At 42.3% G+C, this 23,765-nt stretch overlaps 1 protein-coding gene across 2 annotated transcripts in view; it reads right to left on the reverse strand.

The window, feature by feature from the left end:
• Nucleotides 1-11,046: 11,046 nt before the first annotated feature.
• ATP1B3 (ATPase Na+/K+ transporting subunit beta 3) overlaps nt 11,047-23,765 on the reverse strand; it is a 46,786-nt gene continuing 34,067 nt past the window's right edge. The window contains exons 4-7 of one of the 2 annotated variants that reach the window (XM_024990053.2): nt 20,663-20,847; nt 17,804-17,854; nt 13,628-13,714; nt 11,047-11,721 (exon numbers count right to left, since the gene is read on the reverse strand). In XM_024990053.2, coding sequence (XP_024845821.1) covers nt 11,551-11,721; nt 13,628-13,714; nt 17,804-17,854; nt 20,663-20,847 — 494 coding nt within the window. In that variant the 3' untranslated portion in view covers nt 11,047-11,550. The remainder of the gene's footprint in view (nt 11,722-13,627; nt 13,715-17,803; nt 17,855-20,662; nt 20,848-23,765) is intronic. The other variant, NM_001035393.2, reaches the window with a different exon arrangement.

Consider the following 23,765-nt stretch of genomic DNA (forward strand, 5'->3'; position numbering starts at 1 on the left):
AGAGAAGTTCAGAGTCACTTAAGATGCCTGGTTTAAAAGGTGAATCCAGCCCAGGGATAGTCCATTTAAAAAGTCTCCTGGGCCAGGTACACAACCTGTTTTCCTATTCTCTGCACCCATAGATGTGTTCACAGGCCAAGGATGCACCTCTCGTTGGGGCTAAACCCTTAGTCATTGGTACACTGAATGAGTGACTAGTCTTTGATGGGGAAGATGCTTCTCCTCTATCCCGAGGAAGCACGATCAGCCCCGAGCAAGTCTCCCTAGCTGAAAAATGGGCTCCAGATGTCCGCGGTGGTCAGAGTGCAGCAACGTGCCTCAGCCAGGGAGACTCTTGGGGGAAGAGAGAAATCCTCTGTTCCTAAATAAATCTTTTCTAATCGTAGCCGCTCTCTTCCTCAGTGCTGCCTACAGAGGCAGTCGTTTCCTATGTGACTCATGGCCACCCGAAGACCCCATGTAAAGACCTAGATCATCAAAAAGAGACCAAGAAGCTGATCCAGCACATCAGACCCTTAAGTTAAGATGGAGGGACTTCCCTGGTGGTCCAGTGGTTAAGAATCCACCTTGCAATGCAGGGGACATAGGTTCCATCCCTGGTCAAGGAAATAAGATCCCATGTGTTGCAGAGCAACTAAGCTTGTGTGCCACAACTAAGACCCAAGGCAGCCAAATAAATTTAAAAAAAACTTTTTTAAAAACTGAAACAGAACTGGCACAGATAACAGGGTGCATGAGAGATTCAAGGGCCAGATCTTGATACCCAACATCAAAGAGCCTGAAGTGCTGCTGATGGGCAGCAAACCTCACGGTGCTCGAGACTGCTCACGTCTCCTCCAAGAACCACCAAGCCATCATGGAGACCGCAGCCCAGCTGGCCACCAATCTCCACGCCAGGCTCCGCACCAAAGAAAACGAACAGACAGCTTCTGTGCACACTGTATGCCCGTTACTAAAACCATGAAATTTGGCCCAAAAAAAAGAAACCAGTATTAAGTAGCTAAGGCATTGGGCACTAATGGCCAGGCATTCTTCTAAGACTGTTCTAGCTTACAAACAAAGCTGAGAAACCGAGAAGTTACTGTCCAAGGTCACACAGCTCGAGCGAGGGGCAGAGCCAGGATTGAAGGTGAGCGGCCAAACTCCACGTTGTACTCCTAAGGATCAGTGAGAGCCGCTCCAGGCCCCTTCAAGGCAGTCTTTTCCATTCTGGCTAAGTGTAAGCTTACATTTCACACCAAGAAATCCAGGTCAAATGGGCTGTCTGTCACTTCTTGGCTCAGAGGTGGTTGGGGGTGAGGGTATGGGCGGTCAGTTCCCTGGGTCTTCCCGTGAATGAGAATGTGGTTTTGAAGTCTGTGCAGCAAGTTGGGACAGTGGCAAAGGAAAGAAAGACTAATTCCTACAGCAAAGCCCCTCTCTCCTGCCCCAGCCTCTCCGAGGGAGGGCAGCATCTTTTGGAAGTGGGGTCCCCAGCAGGCAGTGTCTGAAGGTGGCATGGCTGTGCCCAAAAGTCTCCTGTTTGCTTCCCCGCCCATCTCTTGACCCTGCGGGTTCTTTTCTCAGGCGAGTTCTCCCCAGATGGTGGCCAGATGGTCCCCAGCAGCTGCTGGACTCCTCAGTACCCCCAGGCCTCCAGCCCAGGTCAGTGCTTCACCTGACCTGTGTCTTAGGGTTCACATTCCCTGGACCAGCCTGGGACCATGCTATCCCAACACGAACTCGTGGGGCTGCAAAGACCATGTAGATGAGCTCGGCTCAGGCAACTCCTCACCCCTGCAAACTGGCTGGTGTGGCAGCCTTGCCTGGACTACATGGCCTGAGGTGGGCAACACCCAGGAGCTGTGATGTGGCCAGACAGAGACCATGGACACCCCCTCTTACCTGGAGCAGCCCTGCTGAAGAATTTCTTATAAGTAAACATTTGCATTCTGGAGCAACACTGTTTTGAGTGCACAGTGGTGGAGGACTGGGTGCTTAACAAAAACAGGCATGCTTTTCAGTATGGGAGGGCAGGTCTGAGCAAAGACCTGGATCTCCAGTGGAACGCCACTAAAACCAAGGCCCCGGTTGGACTTTTCTCATCCTCACTGAATGGCAGCCTCCCCTGTGCCCTCTCAGCGCCTCCCAGGCACTTCAGGGAAACTAGGATGGGAATGTGCCTTGCCCCGGGGCAGGAATGTTAAATTCTGAGCAACATCCCTCAGGAACTGGGGCAAAGTGAGGGCCAGAAGTCAGTACAACAGGCGCAGGGGCCTTGGAGGGTGGGATGTCACAAGCAGCCCCAGGTAGGAGGGCAAGAGACTAGAGGCCCGCAGAGGGTAGGTTCCTGGCGTGGGGAAGGGTGGTGCGGTGCAGGGGCGGGGGTTGTCCAACAATCACTGATGAGAAAAGATAACATATTTCACAGACTAGATGCTTCGGTGTCACAAAACAGCACAAATGACCAGGTCTAAACAGGACAGACAGGCACTGACCAGCAGAGAGCCACTGCCCAGACAGCCCTGAGAACAGAGAGGGCAAGTGCAGAGCCGCACGACCCTGAGGCAGGACTGCCAATGGACAGAGGCACGTTCCTGGCAGGCTGGGGACAGTCGGGCCAGCAAGAGACTGAGTGCAGCCTCAGGAGCTGCTACTTCAGAAGCCCTGTAACTACAGGACTCACAGAAATGGCGACACATGGAGTAAAGCAGAAAGCGCGCCAGGCCAGCATCGAAAAGACAGCTGGGACTTGCATGCTGGTTCAGTGGCTAAAACTCCGAGCTCCCAGTACAGAGTGTTCATGTTCCATCCCTGGTCAGGGAACTAGATCCCACATGCCGCAACTAAAGATCTCACATGGCTCAGTGAAGCCAAATAAATATATGTTTAAAATAAAAAGACTCACCTGCTACCATGTATAAAATAGGTAAACAATAAGAACCTACTGTTTAGCACTCAATATTTTCTAATAATCTATAAGGGAAAAGAGTCTAGAAAGACCCAACTGGGTATATCTCCAACAGCCCAGAGGACAGGCTGTGCTCCTCTGCCCAGGCCACCCCTAATCAGAAGGCTCAGTGTGGAAAAGACACCCATCCAGACTGCAGAGAAAAACGCACTGCTGTTTGCGTCTGCAGTCTAAACAGAGTTGACTAGTTGGGGTTCCTCCAGTAAGGCTGTCACAGAGGTCTGGGGCACCCCAAATCTGGCTGATCCTTGGGGTCTGCTGTGAAGTCACTTTACTTGGGGTGCCTCATTAACTTTCTGAGATAGATTCTGGGACATTCTTTAAAAATAGCTGCTTCTCTGAGGAACCCCAATGACAGACTAAGGACCAGAGAGGAGGCTTTCAGGAGCCCTTGCACTACATTTAAATGCTAACATGTGTTTCTTATACTTGCAACAAACATACTTAGAAATATCACATTATTCTTTCCCAATTAAGAGAGATTTTGGAATTCTGCACCTGCTATACCAGCTAAATTTCTTGTCCACTGGAGTTAAGGATCTGACAGAGACTTCTACAATCCTTTGTCTCAAAGCATTTACAAAAAGCGAGGATTTGGAAGACTGGGTCTGCAGGTGTGGTTACAGCCATCCTTCTGGGTAGATCCTAACTTAAAGCCGTTTAAAGTCAGTTTCAACGTGTCTCCTCAGAAGAGGCTCCCCAGACCTGGTGAGTGCTGGCCGGGGGCAGAAGGCAAGCATAGCAGGGGGAGCAGCCCACCCCGGCCAGAGGCCACCACCTCCTGGAAGAGCAGCAATCACAGCCACCCACACAGAGCCTACCAGCAGCAGTTTCAGCCTTGCTGTAGTTGCTAGGCTGTGAGCTCCACGAGCACGGGGATCTTGTTTTGATCCCCTGTGTGTCCCAAGATCCTAGTATACTGCCTGATACACATCTAAAACATTTAAAAAAATTTTAAAACTTTATAAGCTGTGCCTTGCAGCATGTGGGATCTTAGTTCCCCGACCAGGGATCAAAGCTCTACCTCAGAAGTGCAGAGTCTTGACCACTGAACTGCCAAGTCCAAATTTCTTCTTTTTTTTAATGAATGACTATTCCTTCTAAGTGATAGCAACTTTGCAGAGTGTGTTGATGAGGTGGGTTCCCTTCATCTTCAAGCCAGTGGCCTCCAGAAGCTGAGGCCTTCTATTCAGCTGGGAGAAAGGGAGTGCTGGCAAGGACATGGCTAAAGGTCAGACTGGCACTATCAGTCTGAAAACCTCAGGAAGGTAGCACCAATAGCTGCCAGCTCTTGTCCTCCTCTAAGGCCTCAGAAAAAAGCAAAGGACATGGAAACATCCCACCCGTACCAACGTCCTGCCTGCCATGCATGCCACGGACCACAGCCATGAAGCTCAAGACACAAAAGCCAGGGGCTCATACCACAGGGCTCCTCTCCACTTCGGTCTCTGTGAATACTGTTCCACAGCACTATGACATGTACACTAGGCCCTTCTCCACTCAGTGTCCACTCCCTCCCTCCTTTGCCCTGGCTCTGAACTCCAGGCCATGCACTGACCAGGATGCACAAGACCTTGTGGGCAAAGGTGCTCCTTAGAGCAGCAGATGGGAGCATGTCAGGAATGCAGACTCTCAGGCCCCACCCCAGACATGGCTGCATCAGAATAGTTTATGATTTTATTTTTTAGGGTGTACTGGGTCTTTGTTGCTACACGGTCTCTCTGTAGTTGTGGCGAGTTGGGGCTTCTCCTGTTACAGAGAATGGGCTCTAGGGTGTGCAGGCTCAGTAGCTGTGGTGCACGGGCTTAGCTGACCCACTGGCATGTGGTTATCTTCTGGACCAGGGATCAAAGCCACGTCCCCTGCTTTGGCAGGTGGATTCTTATCCAGTGGACCACCAGGGAAGTCCAGAACATGCATTTTAAACAGGATTCCTTGATGAATTACATGCACCCTAGGCTTGAGAAGTACTGGGTTAGAGCATACAAACTTCACTGAGAAAATGACCATCTTAGCTTTCCATAGCTATGACAAATGACCACAAATTTAGTGGCTTCAGATAATACTCATTTATTTACCGTCTCCATTTCTGTGGTCAGCAGTCTTGGGGTCTCACAGGGCTGCAGGCACAATGTGGGCTGGGCTGAACTCTCTTCCAGAGGACTGAGAAAACTTGGCTTCCAGAATTCGGTTCCTTCTCCCATTTCCACACAGCCGTCTTCATCAGGAGAGCAACAATATCTTCTCACACTTGGGACCTGACTTCTGCCTCAGTTCAGTTCAGTTCAGTCACTCAGTCATGTCTGACTCTTTGCAACCCCATCGACTGCAGCACGCCAGGCCTCCCTATCTATCACCAACTCCCAGAATTTACTCAAACTCATGTCCATTGAGTCAGTGATGCCATCCAACCATCTCATCCTCTGCCTCAGGCTCCCCTGATTACCTTGAGCCCTCTGGAAAATCCAGGATAATCTCATTTTAAAGTCAACTGATAAGTAAATCCTTAATTTCATTTGTAATGTCCTTACTGCCATATGATGCAACAGGAGCACAGGTCCTGGCAGAGGTCATGGGAGCCCAAATGCCAGTGACCACAGTGATTTCACCCACAGCAAGGCCAAGCTGGATGAATGGTCTCAGAAGGTACTCTGAATTTTCAGTCATCCCTGTCAACTCCTCTGCCCGCAACGCCACATTTGGCTCTTCCTCCCTGGCCCTTAGTTGTCACTCCACCCTCCACTGGCCACCCTCCACCCTGTCATATAGTCTCAACACATCAACTCCTTCCCCACCCCAGCAGAGCTCTTATCTGAGGGTGCACATAATTCTGCGGGAAATCCATCCTTTCCACACCATCCCCCAGCTGTTCTTAGCCACCCAGAGGAAGATCATAAGGAACGAGGTTAATGCAAAAAAAAAAAAAACACGTGGTACCCATGCCTGCCCCTTGATGTCACCCACCCTTCTCCTTTGGCTCTGGCATTAAGAGACCTGGGGCTCTGACCTGCAGAACAGAAGGGACCCTTCCCGTGTGTCAGCACAAGGCTTTTGGGAGCTCAGCATCACCCCAAGTTCACCTGAGCCAGTAGCCCTGCCTCCTGGTTTTCTCAGGGTCTCTTGTAACCAGCAGAGCTGCACTCCCTCCAATCCAAACAGATTCATATCTGAGTGGGTAGTGGGCCTGTTTTCAAGCAAACCCACAACTAATGATAGTCTGTCACTAGCCGCTTGGTCACCAGTCAGATCCAATTCATTGTATCAAGGCTCTTCTGAGTTATCCCAAGACCACACAAATAATCTTAAAAGAGCAGGTTAGAAGACATGCTCTGCTTTGGTTTTCACTCTTAGATATCAGCTCTTACCAGTCTTGACTCCCTAGTGAATTGTTTCTAAAAAGTAAGCTCGTCCTCAACAGACAAATCCTGCCACTTGTGACAGGGGTCAAAGACTGCTTTATGCTTCTGAACACAAATCCCAAAATCACTCATAAGAAGTTCTGTATGGGAGAAAACTGGTTTGTTCAGGAAGACCCTGATCTCCTTGTGTCACTTCCGGGGTGAAGAAAGCGCTCCTGGGAACAGATGCTCCCTCCCTAGAGCAGCAGTCAACCTCCGGCCAGCCTCAGGGAGGTGCACATGAAGACCCACTGTTCACCCACTGCTCGAAATACAGCTCCTTCAGGGTGGGAGCAAGGGAGATAGAAAACTCTGATATCAACATAGCAAATTCTGTTCAGCCTTCTTTAAATGCCAACTTGATGACTTTATTAAAGCAAGAATAACCCTTTGAAATTCAAATTCACGTGGACTGACGGTTTCAAATTCACTTGTATCCCTCTCCCTCCATACAAATCCACTGCACAGGATCATAGGCACCCAAAAAAGACTTTCAACTCCTTCTTTACCATGCCCTTCTCAGTAATAAACAATCCTTCAACGCAGTAGCAACACAGTAGTTACACTATCCCAAGTTACTGAAAATCCCGTAACTTCAAAAGGAGCAGGAAGTCCTCGGAAACAAACATCTGTCAACAACTACTGCACGCTGGTGGGCCTCCCTGGTGGCTCAGTGGTAAAGAATCCACCTGCAATGCAGGAGACGTAGGTTTGATCCCTGGGTGGGGAAGATCCCCTGGAGGAGGAAATGGCAACCCATTCCAGTATTCTTGCTTGGAAAATTCCACGGACAGAGGAGCCTGAGGGGCTACCATCCCTGGGGTTGCACAGAATCATACACCACTGAGAGACTGACCACCACCACATGCTGGCATGGCCTATTTCCCCATTCAATCTTCAGTCCTGAAGGCTGGCAACAGCTTCATTTTACAGTTAAAATGAGAAGTGCAGCTCAGAAGAGTAAGGACCGCACCAAAGACTTCCAAGCAATCAAATGCAAATCAAGATTTAAATCCAACTCCCCCTACGCCTCCTTCCACAATGAAGGATCGTGGATTCTACATGACTTTCTCTCTTCCATCAGATTCTATCTAGAATCTGGGAAGTCCTCCTCACAGGGCTGTACCTTTAGTGAGAGGGTTTCACGAAGAGGACAGACCAACCTTTCTTATCTCACTGCTGCACATGGGGGCAAAGTAACCACTAAGAAAGGAGAACGGGGCTTAAGTTATAGGACTAACTGCATACGGGGGGCAGGGAAAGTACCTGGTACAGAAAACCCGACTAAAAGATACCATGTACGGAGACACTATGATCGTGTGGGTTTCCCAGGCGGCGCTGTGGTGAAGAACCTGCCTGCCAATGCAAGAGACACAGGAGATGCGGGTTTGATCCCTGGGTTGGGAAGATCCCCTGGAGAAGGAAATGGCAACCCACTCTAGTATTCTTGCCTGGAGAACCCTGTGGACAGAGGAGCCTGGTGGGCTGCCGTCTATGGGGTTGCACAGAGTCAGACATAACTGAAGCGACTTAGCATGCATGCATGCACTGGAGAAGGAAATAGCAACCCACTCCAGTATTCTTGCCTGGAGAATCCCAGGGACAGAGGAGCCTGGTGGGCTGCCATCTATGGGGTTGCAGAGTCGGACATAACTGAAGCAACCTAGCAGCAGCAGTATTTAAAAAAAAAAAAAAACTCCCAAGTTTGGACATCTGAAGAAACTTAGAAACTTAACCCATAATTTTCTTTTAGCTAGAAATATATTAATAACATACCTGTTGAATTTTAAGTACAAGTTAATGTCAACTGACAGTTTAATCTTCTCCATCCAGTAATGAAACTAGTGCCAGACTCAGCCGCTGAGGATGCAAAGCTGTCTTTAGTTCTCTGTCCCCTGCTAGTCAAATTGTGGTCTGTGAATAAGCATCATTGAGGTTGCTCAGTGTAGAAATGTCTCCTAGGGAATCAGAATCTGCATGTTAACAAGATACACATGAAGTTCTCAGAAAAACCTGAAATGGAGCAAAAATGCAGACTCAACAACACATGTCCAGGGCTCCATTCATTCCTAGTCAGCCTCTGTATCTATTCCATACAGACCCAACCCCTGCCCACACTGACTGTCTTGGGGTACCCGTGAAAGACCTAGGCCTCCCCAACTCCCTTGCACGTACCTGCCATCATCTCAGAGCCTGCTCCCTCCCAGTTTGAGATCTTCAAGAGACCACAGTGCTTCATTTCTTTATCCTCAGTCTGGAAACTACCTGGCCCACAGGCCTGTGAAGAAGCTGTTAAACACCTCTAATTTCAATATGAAACAGAGCTAGGAAAAGTTGGGTATGTCAACTAAGGTCACAGGCAGTTGGGCTGAGCCACAGCCAACCTCCTGAACCAAGGAGGCACAGATGTGACCACGCCCCTTTATTTCTCTCCAAAATCTCTCTCCCACACAACCCACTTTGGATATCTCAAGTCTTATCACATGTTCTGAGAAGTACTTTGCTTTTACCTAAGCTCCTTTATTTAACTTACATGCAGAGTACATCATGAGAAACGCTGGGCTGGAAGAAGCACAAGCTGGAATCAAGATTGCTGGGAGAAATATCAATAACCTCAAACATGCAGACGACACCACCCTTATGGCAGAAAGTGAAGAGGAACGAAAGAGCCTCTTGATGAAAGTCAAAGAGGAGAGTGAAAAAGTTGGTTTAAAGCTCAACATTCAGAAAACTAAGATCATGGCATCTGGTCCCATCACTTCATGGGAAATAGATGGGGAAACAGTGGAAACAGTGTCAGACTTTAATTCAAGGGGCCCCAAAATCACTGCAGATGGCGATTGCAGCCAGGAAATTAATAGATGCTTACTCCTTGGAAGGAAAGTTATGACCAACCTAGATGGCATATTGAAAAGCAGAGACCTTTGCCAACAAAGGTCCGTCTAGTCAAGCCTATGGTTTTTCCAGTGGTCATATATGGATGTGAGTTGGACTGTGAAGAATTGATGCTTTTGAACTGTGGTGTTGGAGAAGACTCCTGAGAGTCCCTTGGACTGCAAGAGCCAACCAGTCCATCCTAAAGGAGGTCAGTCCTGGGTGTTCATTGGAAGGACTGATGCTGAAGCTGAAACTCCAATACTTTGGCCACCTCATGAGAAGAGTTGACTCATTGGAAAAGACCCTGATGCTGGGAGGGATTGGGGGCAGGAGGAGAAGGCGACGATAGAGGATGAGATGGCTAGATGGTATCACTGACTCGATGGACGTGAGTCTGGGTAAACTCCGAGAGTTGGCGATGGACAGGGAGGCCTGGTGTGCTGTGATTCATGGGGTCACAAAGAGTCGGACAAGACTGAGTGACTGGACTGAACTGAAGCTCCGTAAAACAAAATTTCTACCCACACTACACTTTGAAAGATACAAAAATACAAATTTAAGTGATAGCTGCTGAGTACCTGTTCATACTTAGCAGACTAAAGTAATATCCTAGTTGCAGCCTGCCGTTCACCACCCTGCCCCCACCCCCTCGTTTTATACTCTTGAGAGAGAGGGTTGAGAGGAAAATCAAAGTAAAGGTTTGGTTTATCAACTCCAGGGACTTCCCCAGTGGTCCAATGGCTAAGAATCTGCCTGCCAGGGCAGGGGACACGAGTTTGATTCTTGGTTCAGGAAGATGCCACACGCCAGAGTAACCAGGCCTGTGAGCCACAACTATTGAGCCCATGTGCCTAGAGCCTGTGCTCTGCAACAAGAAGCCACCACAGTGAGAAGCCTGCACAACACAATTAGAGAGTGGCCCCCACTCTCTCCAACTAGAGCAGAACCGCACAACAAAGACCCAGCCAGGCCAAAAATAAATATTTCTTAAAATGTTTCCAAGAATCATTTTCTTCAGTTGCAAAGGAGGCTTCTAAATGAAAATCTGTAATCACTAAGATGTTAGTGGCAGAGCAATAAGCAGACCTCCCAATGGGGCTGAGTGATAACCACCGAAGTGTTTAGGCTGCTGGCCCACCTGGCCAGTCGAGACCACCCAGAGCACACAGGTTTTCTCCACACAGCCACTCCTGAACCCGCTGGGTGCGTCCCTGCTCTTCCTGGCTTGCACTAACACAAACAAAGCCTCAAATATACTAGCTTTGGTTTTTAAGGAGAAAAGTAACAAAAAAAAAGGGGGGGGGGGGTAAAAAAACCCACAGATCGTAAGGGAAGCACACCTTTTTCAGGTGAGGAGAAAGGAGCTGACATTATGACAAAGAATCATACCAAACACCTCAGATTGAAGGAGGAAGTGTTTCATGACACTAATCAAACAATGCTGAAGTTTAACTATTGTTTGGTTTGAAGTTCTGAATAAGTTCTAAGTTTTTTATATTTCACAATTTGTATTTTTTATTAGAGTCTACTCCACAATTAGCTAAATAAAAGCAGTCATAAGACCCCACAAACTCTTGCACAATTTAAATCTTATGAATTTAATTTCATAAAAATTTAGGTGTGTATTCCTAATGACCAACCTAAAAATGCTGTTTTTATCTATGGTCTAAAATACTTCAATCTAACTACTTTAAAAGATTTAGTTCCAGTGTTAAAAATAATCCCATCACTATCTCTTTCTGTTTGTTTTTACATGTTTTGCAGCAAAAGATCCACAAACTAATTCAGCACGTAAAAAATAATTTTACAAAACATCCAAGCCAACCTTTCAAATCCACTTTTATTTTCCTTTTTCCTCTTCAGATACAGAACTTTTCCACACACTGAATTTCTTGCAGCTATGAAGTCACTTGATGTTGGTCAGGTACCATTTTATCCCTTAAAATTTTGCTGGCATCAAAATATGACAGTTAACCAGTGTTAAATCTATAAAATATTTACATAGCACAGCACATTAAGCTTTAGACACTTGGCAATTAAACCACATAAAAATTGGACAAGACCCCCAACCTACATGTTCAGAATCAGGTGTTCACAGTCGCCACCTGGTGACTGTACATGGTTCAAAAGGCAGCAGAGGCAACAGGCAGTTACTCCGAAGGACATGGACCACTATTATCTGGAAGCACATTATGTTATCCCAGTGTCATGTACCACTCCACCTTTCCTCAAGGTGGTCTCATAATTCTGGAATGGCAGGTCCCGCTGATACAAAATGAAGACAGACAACACAACGTTTACTCTGTAGAGACATCCTAACTCCTACTATGCATGCATGGTGATCTTGAATGCAACTCGTCCTAAAAACTTGTCACGGTCATTCTGGGTTTTTAGGTTGGGTGATCCATCGATCTTGCACTCAACCATTACTTCTCTTACGTCAGCATCACTACCAAAGCCGACCTGGACGGCAACTAGTGGCTGCAGGTAGTTCCCCTGGCGAATAGAGGAAAATACATTAATTCAAATTCTACAGTAACTTTACCTACACTTTTTAGGAGCTTGCCTATTCTTTAAAAATTAAAAAAACAAACAAGATTTTAACCTATTAATCAGATGTATTTTTTTATCCTCTAGCTTTTTTTCCTTAACTGAATATTCATTTACTTTTACTTTTTTTTTTACTGATCAAAGTGTTTATGACTATGAATTTTCCTCTAAGCACTGCTTTAAATGTATTCCATAGATTGTGATTATGTTGTGTTTCATTATTTTTAGATACTCTATAAACTTGGTTTACGTTCCCTTCTTTACTCAAGTTAATAGAGAGGTCCCACTTCCTCCCTCTTTAGGAAGGGCACTTTTATTTCAATAATTTTTAGTTTTACTGTATTTGATCACAAGATATTATTATATTTCTATCCTATGAAACTTGAAGATGCATTTTTTATGATAAATTTTTGTGACAGTTCCAGGTGTTTGAGAAGAACATGTATTTATCTATTAATATGTTTGATAAACATGCGGAAGGTTACCTCACTGATGCTACTTAGGTTTCTAAATATCCTTACGGTTGCTGTTTAACTTGATGCAAATATACTCATAACTGTTTTGCCATCACTGGTTTCTAAATACAAGCCTTCACTAAAAGGAACTAAGGGCTAATTCCAGGGCCGAGGCAGGGAAAATACAAGATGAACCTGGACCCCTTGTGGTGCCAGAAAGTAAGTTAGTGCTGTAGGAATCCAGGGAACATGCCTAAAAGACACAGAAGCTAGAGCCAGTCTCCACCAGCCAAATGCGGGAGAGTTTTAGCACCAAAATAAATGATTATAACGTATTAACAGCTAAATTATGTAACAATCTATGAGACTATATTGATACCACTTCCCTCCTGACATGCCATTCTGAAAAGGACATACCATTTCTTCTGAGGCATTCGTGCCAAAAATGCACAACCTACATTTAACCATGAAAAACATCAGATAAACTCAAACTGAGGAACATAAGCCACAAAGTAAGCCCCAAAAGGCCTGCACTCATTTTTGAGGAGTTCAAGGGCATGAAGCAGACAGACTGAGGAACTGTTGCAGGTTACAGGCAACTAAAGATGTAAGAATGTAACAACCTGGACCAGGAAAACACTTTCTTGTGCAATAAAGAACATTACTGGAACAACTGGTGACATTTCAACATGGTCTGTAGATCAGATATTAATACAGTTCAGCTGATTTCCTTTGTTAAGTACATGATGGCTATTATGATAATGTCCTTACTTTTAGGAAATTCAATGTAAAGAGCATTTAGTGTAAAGAAGCACCGTGTTTATAACTTATGACCAAGGGTTCATGTGAAAAACACATATGGAGACTGATACGACAAATGATGTAAAACATCAACACAGGCAAGTTGGGTAAAAGGTTAATAGGAATCCTCTGTATGGTGCAAGCCACTTGAGTTTAGAATTATTTCAAAATAAAATTAAAAGTTTACTACTATATATGTATAACGGTAAATATATATATATATATATAATACATATATATTTATATATAAAATACACTTAGAGAAAAAATGTGGAAGAAATTCCACTACAATAATAGTTATCTCTGGGTAATGACTTAACCACTTTTCTATATTCTTTAAATAAGCACACTCTATCACATGAAAGAGAAAATGCTATTTTGAAAATAATCATCTTTTAACTCATCTGCTTCCGTTCTGTGCTCCACTTGTAGACCTGGAGTCTTCATTTGCCATCACCAACGTATGTAAAAACCAGAACAGATGACGCACACATCACACAGGGCGTATGTCTATCTGACCCAGACAACTGACATTTTAATACAGATGTGCCCGCTTCCCAAGAGTCTCAACCACTTAAGAATTTCTAAATACTCACATGCAGTTTTTTCCCATAATATGGAAAATATTTTAAATCTATCGTTCCATTGGAAGGATAAGTTGATAGAAATGCTGTGCTTTCGCTCTAAAGTTGAAAACAAAAGAAACTCTTGTTAGGTCACAAAAAATAGTTTTTAAAAGTATATTTTTATTAAAGCAATATCAATTATGAACAGTATGGAGAAACTACAATGCTGTTTCAACTGCATTTGCTACAAGAGGATTTTTTGAAAAAAGACTTACTCATGTTGATTTAAACCCCCTGACATGAATTATCCTGATTTCCTGATTTATTTCCATGACAGTCCCTTTAACTTATAGCTGGATCTACTCATGCACTGTCTGTAAAATCATATCTGTGTTCCAACTACCAAATACCCGTTCTCTAGCCATTGACAGCAGGAGTGCACCAGTAGGTCTGGGACCAATGAATTCTAAAATGAAAATACTGTGCATTTCCAGACCGGGAAGCAATAGCTGCTACAACTCAGAATGTGCCACTCGGGCCTGGGAGGCAGCAGGTGCAAAACAACTATGATAACTGTAGTCAGAGGTAGAATGGATTATGCAGCTGATAAAAAATTCAAGGGAAAATTTAAAGTACTCTGAGCTAATACTCTTCTTATGCAATCTGAATATCACATTTTCCTTGAATTCTTTTATGAGCACATGTAAGTGAATTAAAGGTGTTACATGACTGCTGCAATTATATTCACGTGTTTAAAGATAAATTGTACAAGCACAAGGAATAGAATCAATATTTTATAATAACTATAAATGGAGTATAATATTTAACAATTGTGAATCATTCTGTTGTATACCCAAAACTTATGTAATATTATAAATCAATCATACCTCAAAAAAACTTTTATACACAATAAAAACACAAACCTAGTATTCTTCCTGAAAAATAACTAATTCACAAAATTTCTCATGTAACACATTCTGAATAGGTCCAGTATTAATGACTGTAACTTTACACATACTGAGTAGATGACAGAGACATCAAGTGATTAAAATCAGTGGCAATGTCACAAAGCAGTAATATAAAACATTACTAAATGTTTGAATTGTAGATGTGAATAAACTAATCTCTACTTGAGAGAGAAAACAGGAAACACTATAGCAAAACTAAGAATCTCCTCTTAAGGGAATGCCTACTCTCTGCTTACTTCACTGAACCACTGTGAAGTAGCACGTGTGTGGGGGGTGAGAGAAACACATGAATAAGCAATATAGACAAGGCAGCAAAGACGAATTTGATGACACTCCAAAAAGGGGGCAAGTTCTAATGATCCAGAACAAAAACTGTGAAAAGAACAAGCAATAACAAGGCTAAGAAAAGTATAGAAGCCTTTTTTCAACCACTATTCAAATACCATCTTATGTTGTACTCCTTAATTTAAAAAATGTGAAATCTAAAATAACATTTTACACAGGAGAAAAAAAGTCACTTTAATGTGTTTCTGTACATTACTTACTTTTGTTTAACCTTAGTATATGAGCTTAATTCCTAAAAACACAGAGATGTTCCCCAAAATGTAAAAGGTTTTCCTTGGGTTAGTTTATTGAGCTCTTCAGTGTGTATGTTCAGCCAGATACGACGCTCAATTTATATTTACCTTGTTTAGGCCTAACAACCCTTTCGTGTGTGCGATCAATTACACAGAGGGGAACTGAGGCTCAGTTATGGCCACATGCTCAATGAACTGCTCCACTGGTTTGTATCAACACCATCAAGCTGGTAGAATTTTAAACTTGCATTTTATAAAGGTGTATCTGAACAATGATAAATTTTAGGGTAAAGCTGCATGTCATGGTTTTCTACTAGCAGTCACTAAATTCCACTGAAAACAAAATAAAGATTTAAAATGAATGCATTCTGTTTATTCTATATCACCATCATTTGGAAATCATTTGAAGAACACACACCAAATGCCCTAAGCAGTGGTTATCTCTGGGCAAAAATCTACCAAAATTTTTCCTTCTGTATTTTTCTAAATTGTCTTTAATAAATACGATTCATTTTTGTGAGGAAATTTAAAAAACTAATGACATAAATATGAATATTACATCTTTTTGCAGGAACCATTCTTTAAAATTAAAGGCTACTTTTAAGAGCATGTCCTATCATCAATGTTTTAGTGTTTCCAGAACTCTTAACTTGTATAAAAAGCAATTAAAGCAGATCAAAGTTAAGAATGTAAGACAAAAGAAATATACTACATAAAAAGTAATTCAACTGAAGAATTTACACCAAGAACACTTGATACAGACAAATCTAATGGAAAAGAGCAATATGATGATATGCAATAAAGGTTTCCATCTGTTCACATAGCCACACCTCTAAAATGTATGTATGCCACCTGGTTACTCCTTTGTAACTAGCCTATGAGTAATGCAAGATTTTATAAGCATTTCTTCCAATTCTGTGTTTTTTTCTAAAAACAAAAATATTCCACAACAAAACAAAAACTCTAATTAGTTTATATACTTTCCACACAACTCTTCAAACCAAAAGGGACAGCAACTGAAACTTGAGTCATCAGACCAAAATTTTTCATTAACATTTCTCCCAACTATTCTAGAAGCAAAAGAAACATAACAGATAAACAAGGAGAAAAACCCATTTATAACCCTAAGGGAAGAGTTACACAAAGTTGTTTATACTGGCCACAGGCTTACAGAAATGAAACCTTGGGAAAGGAGTGGAAAGCTTTTGCCCTTCTGGCCTGCGTATGTGTTCATTCTCCTTTCATGGTGGTGTTGGCCCCACAGACTCACTGGCTCAAGTGTATCTACATGGTCTGCTCACGTTCAGAGGTAAACGCCCTTGAACACAGGACACTATCATAAAATCGGCACTTCCGCCTGGCTGAGGGCTCACACCTGGCCTCGGGAACCTTCTCTTGGAAAGACTTGCAAGCAAAGGCGATCACAGAGTTACACATTTCCTAAATCTGTCCCATAGCTGAAACGTTTTCTTCTGTCTTAAGAGATGGCAGTCGAGTAGAGGCTCACTATATTTTTAGAAGGATTTGTATACCAAGAAAAACTCCCCTCAGATGCAGAATCTGGTTTTTAAGTGAGATTCTGATTTTTAATCCAAGTTTCCTACTGAGCTGACTACAGCATAAGGAGATCCAGTAAGTTGCCTATGGTTACCCTGCATACTTCAACCCAGATGAGAAAGCACAAAAATTCCTGGCTTTTTATACTACTCTAAACAACGAATAAATACTCAAAATAGATCAATACTCTAAAGCAGGAGTTCTCAAAGTATGGGTCCCAGACCAGCAGTAACTTAATTAGAAAAGCAAACTTTGGGGTGTCACCCCAGACCTACTGAGTTAGAACCTGCAGAACTGGGACCCAAAAGACCCTCCAAGTGGTTCTGAGGCATGATCAGATTTGAGAACCACAAGCAAGTTTCTGCCCAAATAAGAAATTCATTCATGATTAAAAGGGATTAGTTTTCTTTGGCAAACAACTTCAGAAGTGATTTCAATGTAACATTTCAATCAAGACACTTCTGTCACTATTAACTAGAGGTGGAATGCTAATATTTTATTTTACACAGTAACAAAATTAAATTTAGAACTTAACAGTTTCTCCTGAGAACTCTTACCCATCATTTACATATTTGTCTTAGTTGCACTTTGCAGCATGGAGAGAAAACAAAAGAAATCATGAAATGAAAATAGCACAGCACTCTGGAAAAAATAAAGTAGGGATAAGAGAGCAAAATAATGCCTCTACCTTAAGGAAAAGATACCGAGTTTCATTAAATCTCAGATGCCACTGATGTACACCAATTTATGTACTATTAAGAGAGAAAAAATTTTATACACTATTAAGACTATCAATTATAAGGCCAACCCCAATTTCAGTTTTATTCAGGTAGAAAAAAGAAATTGAATCTTAAAATCAATGAAATATGGTACATGTAAATATAAAGGGAAAGAGTGTGATATCAAGTGCACACAGAAAATAAGTCTTTTCGCATTATCATTAGCAAACAGAAGCTGGAGGAGTTTATTCTAAGAATGGCACTACAATGGACTTTAAAATATGACAGGGAAGGGAAAAAATGACTAAATTCATTAGACTTTTAAAGTATTTTTAAGATACACTAGAACTTCAACAGAAATTCAGTTATTTTCTGAATACTGACCTTTCCAGTACATTCTATCCTTGGTTCTCCTTGAGGCTTTAATCCAATTATCTAAGGTAAAGAAACACTGATTAACTGAAACATCACAATTGTATACAACAGAACCTCCTCCTTTGTTGCTGAGGACAAAAGATGGGAAGGCTGAGATGAACATTCTCTCTCTTCAGTCGACAACTCATGTCCAACTCTTGCGATCCCATGGACTGTAGCCTCCCAGGCTCCTTTGTCCATGGGATTCTCCAGGTAAGAATACTGGAGTGAGTTGCCATTTCCTTCTCCAGTGGATCTTCCCGACCCAGGTCTCCTGCATTTCAGGCAGATTCTTTACCAACTGAGCTATGAGGGAAGCCACTGCCTTAACATCTTTTACATTTGCCTTTTGATTTTATTTTAGAGGAATAGAATAGACTTTTCAATATAATAATCTTACCAATTATCTATCTCATTATAGTACTGGGGCAATTTAGAAAATTAAGTCATCAAAAAATTGACTGAAACACAGTATTATTGTACTTTGCTCCCCTTAAAATAATAGAAATCTTTACATTATTTATGTTAAGACATCACTAACGCAAATAAGCACTGCAAAGGCATAATATAAGAAGTAACTGTTCTTCATGAAAATGTTAGGTCACCACCCAACCATGTTTCCATAGGCTTCTACAGAACCCTACTGTATCAGATCTATAAAACACATACACTGAATGAATCCCATTTTAAAGATGGGACCATTCAGCTCTATGTAATGAAGCTACTTTCATGTATGTAGTTGAAATAACTAACTGTGTGAATGATCAGATATTTATCCAGGCATTTTGTGAGGATTTTTGACATCTTGAATTTATATGCATTTTAGTTTATAATTTATATGCATTTTAATGTGAATGCCTTAAAATATAAGAAAATATAAGTACTCTCCCCCAAAGAAAAGTAGTGTTGCAGCCTAAATAATAATTTCAAGAGCAATAACTATCTGTGTCCTTGCAATGACTGGAACAAACTATACTGGGATTTGATGCCCACCTACACTCCTTGTAGCATCTCAGTACTGATTCCCATTTGCCTTATAATATCTTCCTGTCAAGCCCTGCCAAGTTCTGCCTCCATCAGCAACTACAGTCTCAGACCCTCATTATTCAGTGGACATACTGGCAAAGAAAATAAACTTGGAAGTTTGGCCCCGTGGGAGAAGGAACCAGAGCTTCTTCTCTTGGTTTTCTATTGGGAACAAGTGTTCCATTAAACTAGGTGTTGCGAGGATACTTCTAGGAGGCAATGATTACAAAAGGCATTCCTGTTAAAGAGAATAAATTCAATCAACCTTAAAAGCTGGATCACCTGATTTCACATTACAGTTTGCCCTTCCTACCCACGGGTTCCACACCTGTGAATTCAACCAATCACACACTGAAAACATTTGAGCAAAAAAATTCCAAAAAGTTCCAAAGCAACACTCAAATTTCCTGTGTGTTGACAACTATTTTAAACAGCATCTACACTGGATTAAGTGTAAGTAATCTAGAGATGCTTTTAAGTACACAGGAGGATGTGCACAGGTTATACACAAACTGCACCACTTTATAGAAGGAACTTGTACATCCCCAGATTTTGATGTCCTCAGCAGTCCTAGAATCAATTCTCCACAGATACCCATTTTAAAGATGGGACCATTCAGTCCCTTCAGTCAACTATGGATGACCATGAAGATCATTTCTTGTGTGGACTATGAAAACCCACTTCTACTTTATTTAACAGTATGTGGTATGTATGAGCTCCCTAGCACTTCTAGGGAAAGTAGGGGTCCCCTTCAAATAGCTGTTCACATTGCTCCCACTTGCTGCCCGCCTACCTTGCCTTTAGTTTCACCTCCACTTTAACCTTAATTCTTACAGTGCCTACCATGTGTCAGGCAATGTTTCAGAATGATCTCTACAGTGCTAAGGGGTAATCAGAGAACTGTCATCATCCACAGAGGGAGGGAAGGACAGACTGGAGGGAAGCCAGTCTGGACACCTAAGCATCTAGCTGGCTCTCCCTAAGGGAAACTCCTTATCTAGCAGTGCCAGCTTCAGAAGACTCAAGTTTCAGTCTTATTAGGGATGTTGACTTCAGTGATGTGTATACTCAAGACCCTGAGAGGTCTGCACCTGTTCAGGAACCTGCCTATTCTCTGAATAAATGACCAGGAATGATTTCACTCTTCAGGAGAGACCATGCAGGTATCAACAGGTTACCTGGATTGGAACACAACTCTGCAGTACATTTAGACAGTAGCAAGGCACAGGGTTAGGCGATCACTTCATTATGCAAGGAAAGCATCTTCCTTTTGCCCAATGACCCCAAGACACTATTACTTAGACATAGAGAACATTATTAGCTTCTTGGTTTGCTGGTGGCTATACAATTCAGGCACTTCTTCTGGACAACATAGCATAATGCTGGATAGGCTCATTTTAATACAACTTTATCTGTATTTTTACTATTAATTACATAGTTGTATACTGTAAAGCTATTCAGAAAAAGTTAAATGAGCCCAAAGTTCACAGATCTGCCATGGGATTTTAAATTACATTACTGTTCAGATGCGAAGATGAGCACAGCACACTAATACCACCATGCTGTGGGCACAACCCCCAGAATACCTGATGCCTGAAGTCCTGATCTACACTTAAGTGTGTGTGTGTAGCTAGCTCCAAAAGAGAAAAGCCGAAGTTGTGATACTCCCTAATTTATGACTAACTTATGAACCCACTGCTAACCTTTTACATAAGCTACCACCAAATGAGATAGCACTGAATAAACAGTTGTCAGCTTAATAGGAAATTAGAAAAAAGCAGCAGCAGCAAATTTTGTACATACTCTGTTCATTTTCACAAGAATACAAGGCTTTCCTTCTTGGTAGCCAAACGTGGGATCATCCACACCACTGCATGCTTCAAGTAAGGCAAGAGGAAACTGACATGCTGTGTATTCTGGACCCTTCTGCTCAAAAAAGGTTCCATTGGTACAATCTGTGAGATTCTTCTGTTCTTCTAAGCCATATGCTAAAAAGGAAATATGTATGTGTGAATAGATCAGTCAAAAAGGACCTTAAACACAACCAGAACTGTGTCACCCTTTGGACAATATTCTTCCAACACAAAAACAACAGGCCACGCACTGGGAAATTTTAGGGCAAGAACGTGAAGTCTGTTCCTCTAACTTCTAACGGCTATCCAGTGCTTTACAGTTTATTTAATTTCAATACAAACTGGATGACAGAGGGATCTCTTTTGTCACCATTAGGTGGCACCAGCCATGGCTACAACATTATCTGAATGCTTTCCATGTTCTTGGCCCAAAAGGTAAAATGGTGAGGAAATAAAAAGGCATGGCGGCCACCCTTACGGAGCTTACTTACATCGTAGTGGGGAAGACATTGCTCAATAAAATCATAACCGAAGGGCCTAAAGATACACGGAGCTATCTATATTCTATGTTCTAAACCTATATTCTAAACGGACTGCAACAGAGCTAATCAGTGACAGGGTCCATGTGAGGTAATGTTAGCTTACCAAACGGTGTTTTCAGCAGAGGCTGAGGTAACGAGACAGATTCAAAGTGACAGGGGAGCAAAATGGTTACAACTTGGAGATGGGGAAGAAAGGAGAGGCAGACAACTCAGTGGTTTTCAAATGTGTGTTGTGCACTTGGCACGGTGTTAAGACAAAAAGGTGGCACAGCAGTAAGCAGGTCTGCTGTGGTCTCTGTCCTGAATGAGCTTAGGCCACTGCAAGATACTCACTAATCAACAGTCAAGGCATGGTATCACAACGCCTCATGGTCAGTGCGTGGGGATAACTGGTACCAGAAAAAAAGCCACCTAAAATGAATTGAACCAAAACTGGAACCAAAATTTCCAAGTAAACACATTTAGTTTTGTCGTTCAGTTGCTAAGTCATGTCTGACTCTACCAGGCGCCTCTGGCCATGAGATTTTCCAAGCAAGAATATTAAGACTGGGTTGCTATTTCCTTCTCCAGGGGAATCTTCCTGACCCAAGAACCAAACCTCCATCTCCTGCATTGGCAGGCGTATTTTTTACCACTGAGCTACCTGGGAAGCCCAGTTAGTTAATTTTAACTATTTATTTAAAATTTGTTTGTTTGCCTGCTTGTCATGCTATGAGGCTTGAGGGATCTTAGTTCCCAGAGCAGTGACTGACCCCGGGGTTCAGCAGGGTAATCGAATACAGATTTTCCCCCTTAAAAAAAAAAAAAAAAAAGGTTAAAATTTTTGCTTTCTTCATTTACGAAAAATTAGGATACCATTGGAACCATGTACCAATTTAAAAGCCAAGAATGACTTAGGTATTGGGGGAAGGGGGAAGGGGGTAAACTTTTACAACAGAAAAGAGCCACTGACATTTATCACTCCTTTTTTGACTTTTCTGGCACAATTCTGCAGAAAGTATTCAAGGCCTACACCAGTAGCCTCCAAGGGCCTCTCCTGTATATACTCTGTTGGTACAGTTCATCAAGGATCATTTTCGTATGATGCCAACTTCCACTTCTACACAAAACCTAGGTAAGTGCAAAGAGTTGGATGATAAATGGTCAGAATACGAAGATGTCCCTATGCTGGGCATGATGGGAGCACAGAAAGGTCATCTTCTCAGAGAGAGCAACCAAAGAACCCCACATTTTCAAGGAAAGCCTAAAGGAAGACATAAAGAGGTGTAGGTAAACGGGGGGGGGGGGGGACACGACATCTGAAAGGGATCTGAACTAGATAAAATGTTAAGTTCTAATTAGTATTTATAGGGGAAAAAACCAAGATAATGTATCCTTTAACAGGAGACTATCTTCTAAACATGAGAAACGCATCCCTAAGAACAACAATGACAATTCAAAGTTTAAAAAAAGGGAAGGGGGATGATGAACATTAAAGATATGAAAGTAACCCCCCAGTATAATAAAATAAGAACAGAAAATGAGAGAGCAAATACCCAACAACTAACAGAATAGTTCTAGAAAGAGGACCAGAAAAGTGAGGTGAGGAAATTTTCAAGTAATAGTAGTTTCCTCAACCGGAGGACCCAAGTCTTCATCCTGAAAGACCCCATCCAGTATTCCGCAAAATGACACTAGAGACTGACACCAATACAAAATTTTAGAACCAAAGACAATATAATCAAACACAAAAACAAAAAACAAACAGTGCTGAACAGAAAAAGGTAGATACAAAGGAACTATTGATAAAATTCTATATTTAAACTACAAACAATACAAGCAAAATGCAGTCACTTTCAGAAATGAAAGGACTAAAAACTTAAATTACATGTATATTTAAAATTTTTTAACTGAAATATAAGTTGAAATGTAATCCACATATAACATTAGTTTCAGGTGTACAACACAATGAATGCTTAAATTATTTGTATACATTGTGAAATCACCATGGTAAATCTAGTTAATATCTTGCTCCCACATACAGTTACAAATTCTTTTTCTTGTGATGAGGACTTTTAAGATCTATTCTGTTAGCAACTTCCAAATACACAATACAATATTGCCAACAGCAGTCACTGTGCTGTGTATCATATCCCCAGGGCTTATTCACATATAACTGGAAGACTGGACCTTCTGATCATCTTTCATCATTTCACCTCCGCCTCCTGCTGCCCTTGGCGACCACGTCTTTTTTGGATCTATGAGTTTGGTTTTCTTGTTTGTTCTGTTTCTTATATTCCACACATAAGTGAGACCATTTGTTGTTGTGTCTCTGTTTGACCTATTTCACATAGCATCATGTCCTCAGGGCCCACCCACGTTGTTGCAAACAGCAAGATTTCATTCCTTTTTATGGCTAACTAGTATAGTGGTAAATATACCATGGAGCAGTATTCATGTATCTTTTCCTACAAAGTTATTTGAGAACATATGCCACCAAAACTAGAAAGTAAATAAAGAATAATAAAGCAG

Source organism: Bos taurus, chromosome 1 (assembly GCF_002263795.3).
Source record: "Bos taurus isolate L1 Dominette 01449 registration number 42190680 breed Hereford chromosome 1, ARS-UCD2.0, whole genome shotgun sequence".
Taxonomy (NCBI): domain Eukaryota; kingdom Metazoa; phylum Chordata; class Mammalia; order Artiodactyla; family Bovidae; genus Bos; species Bos taurus.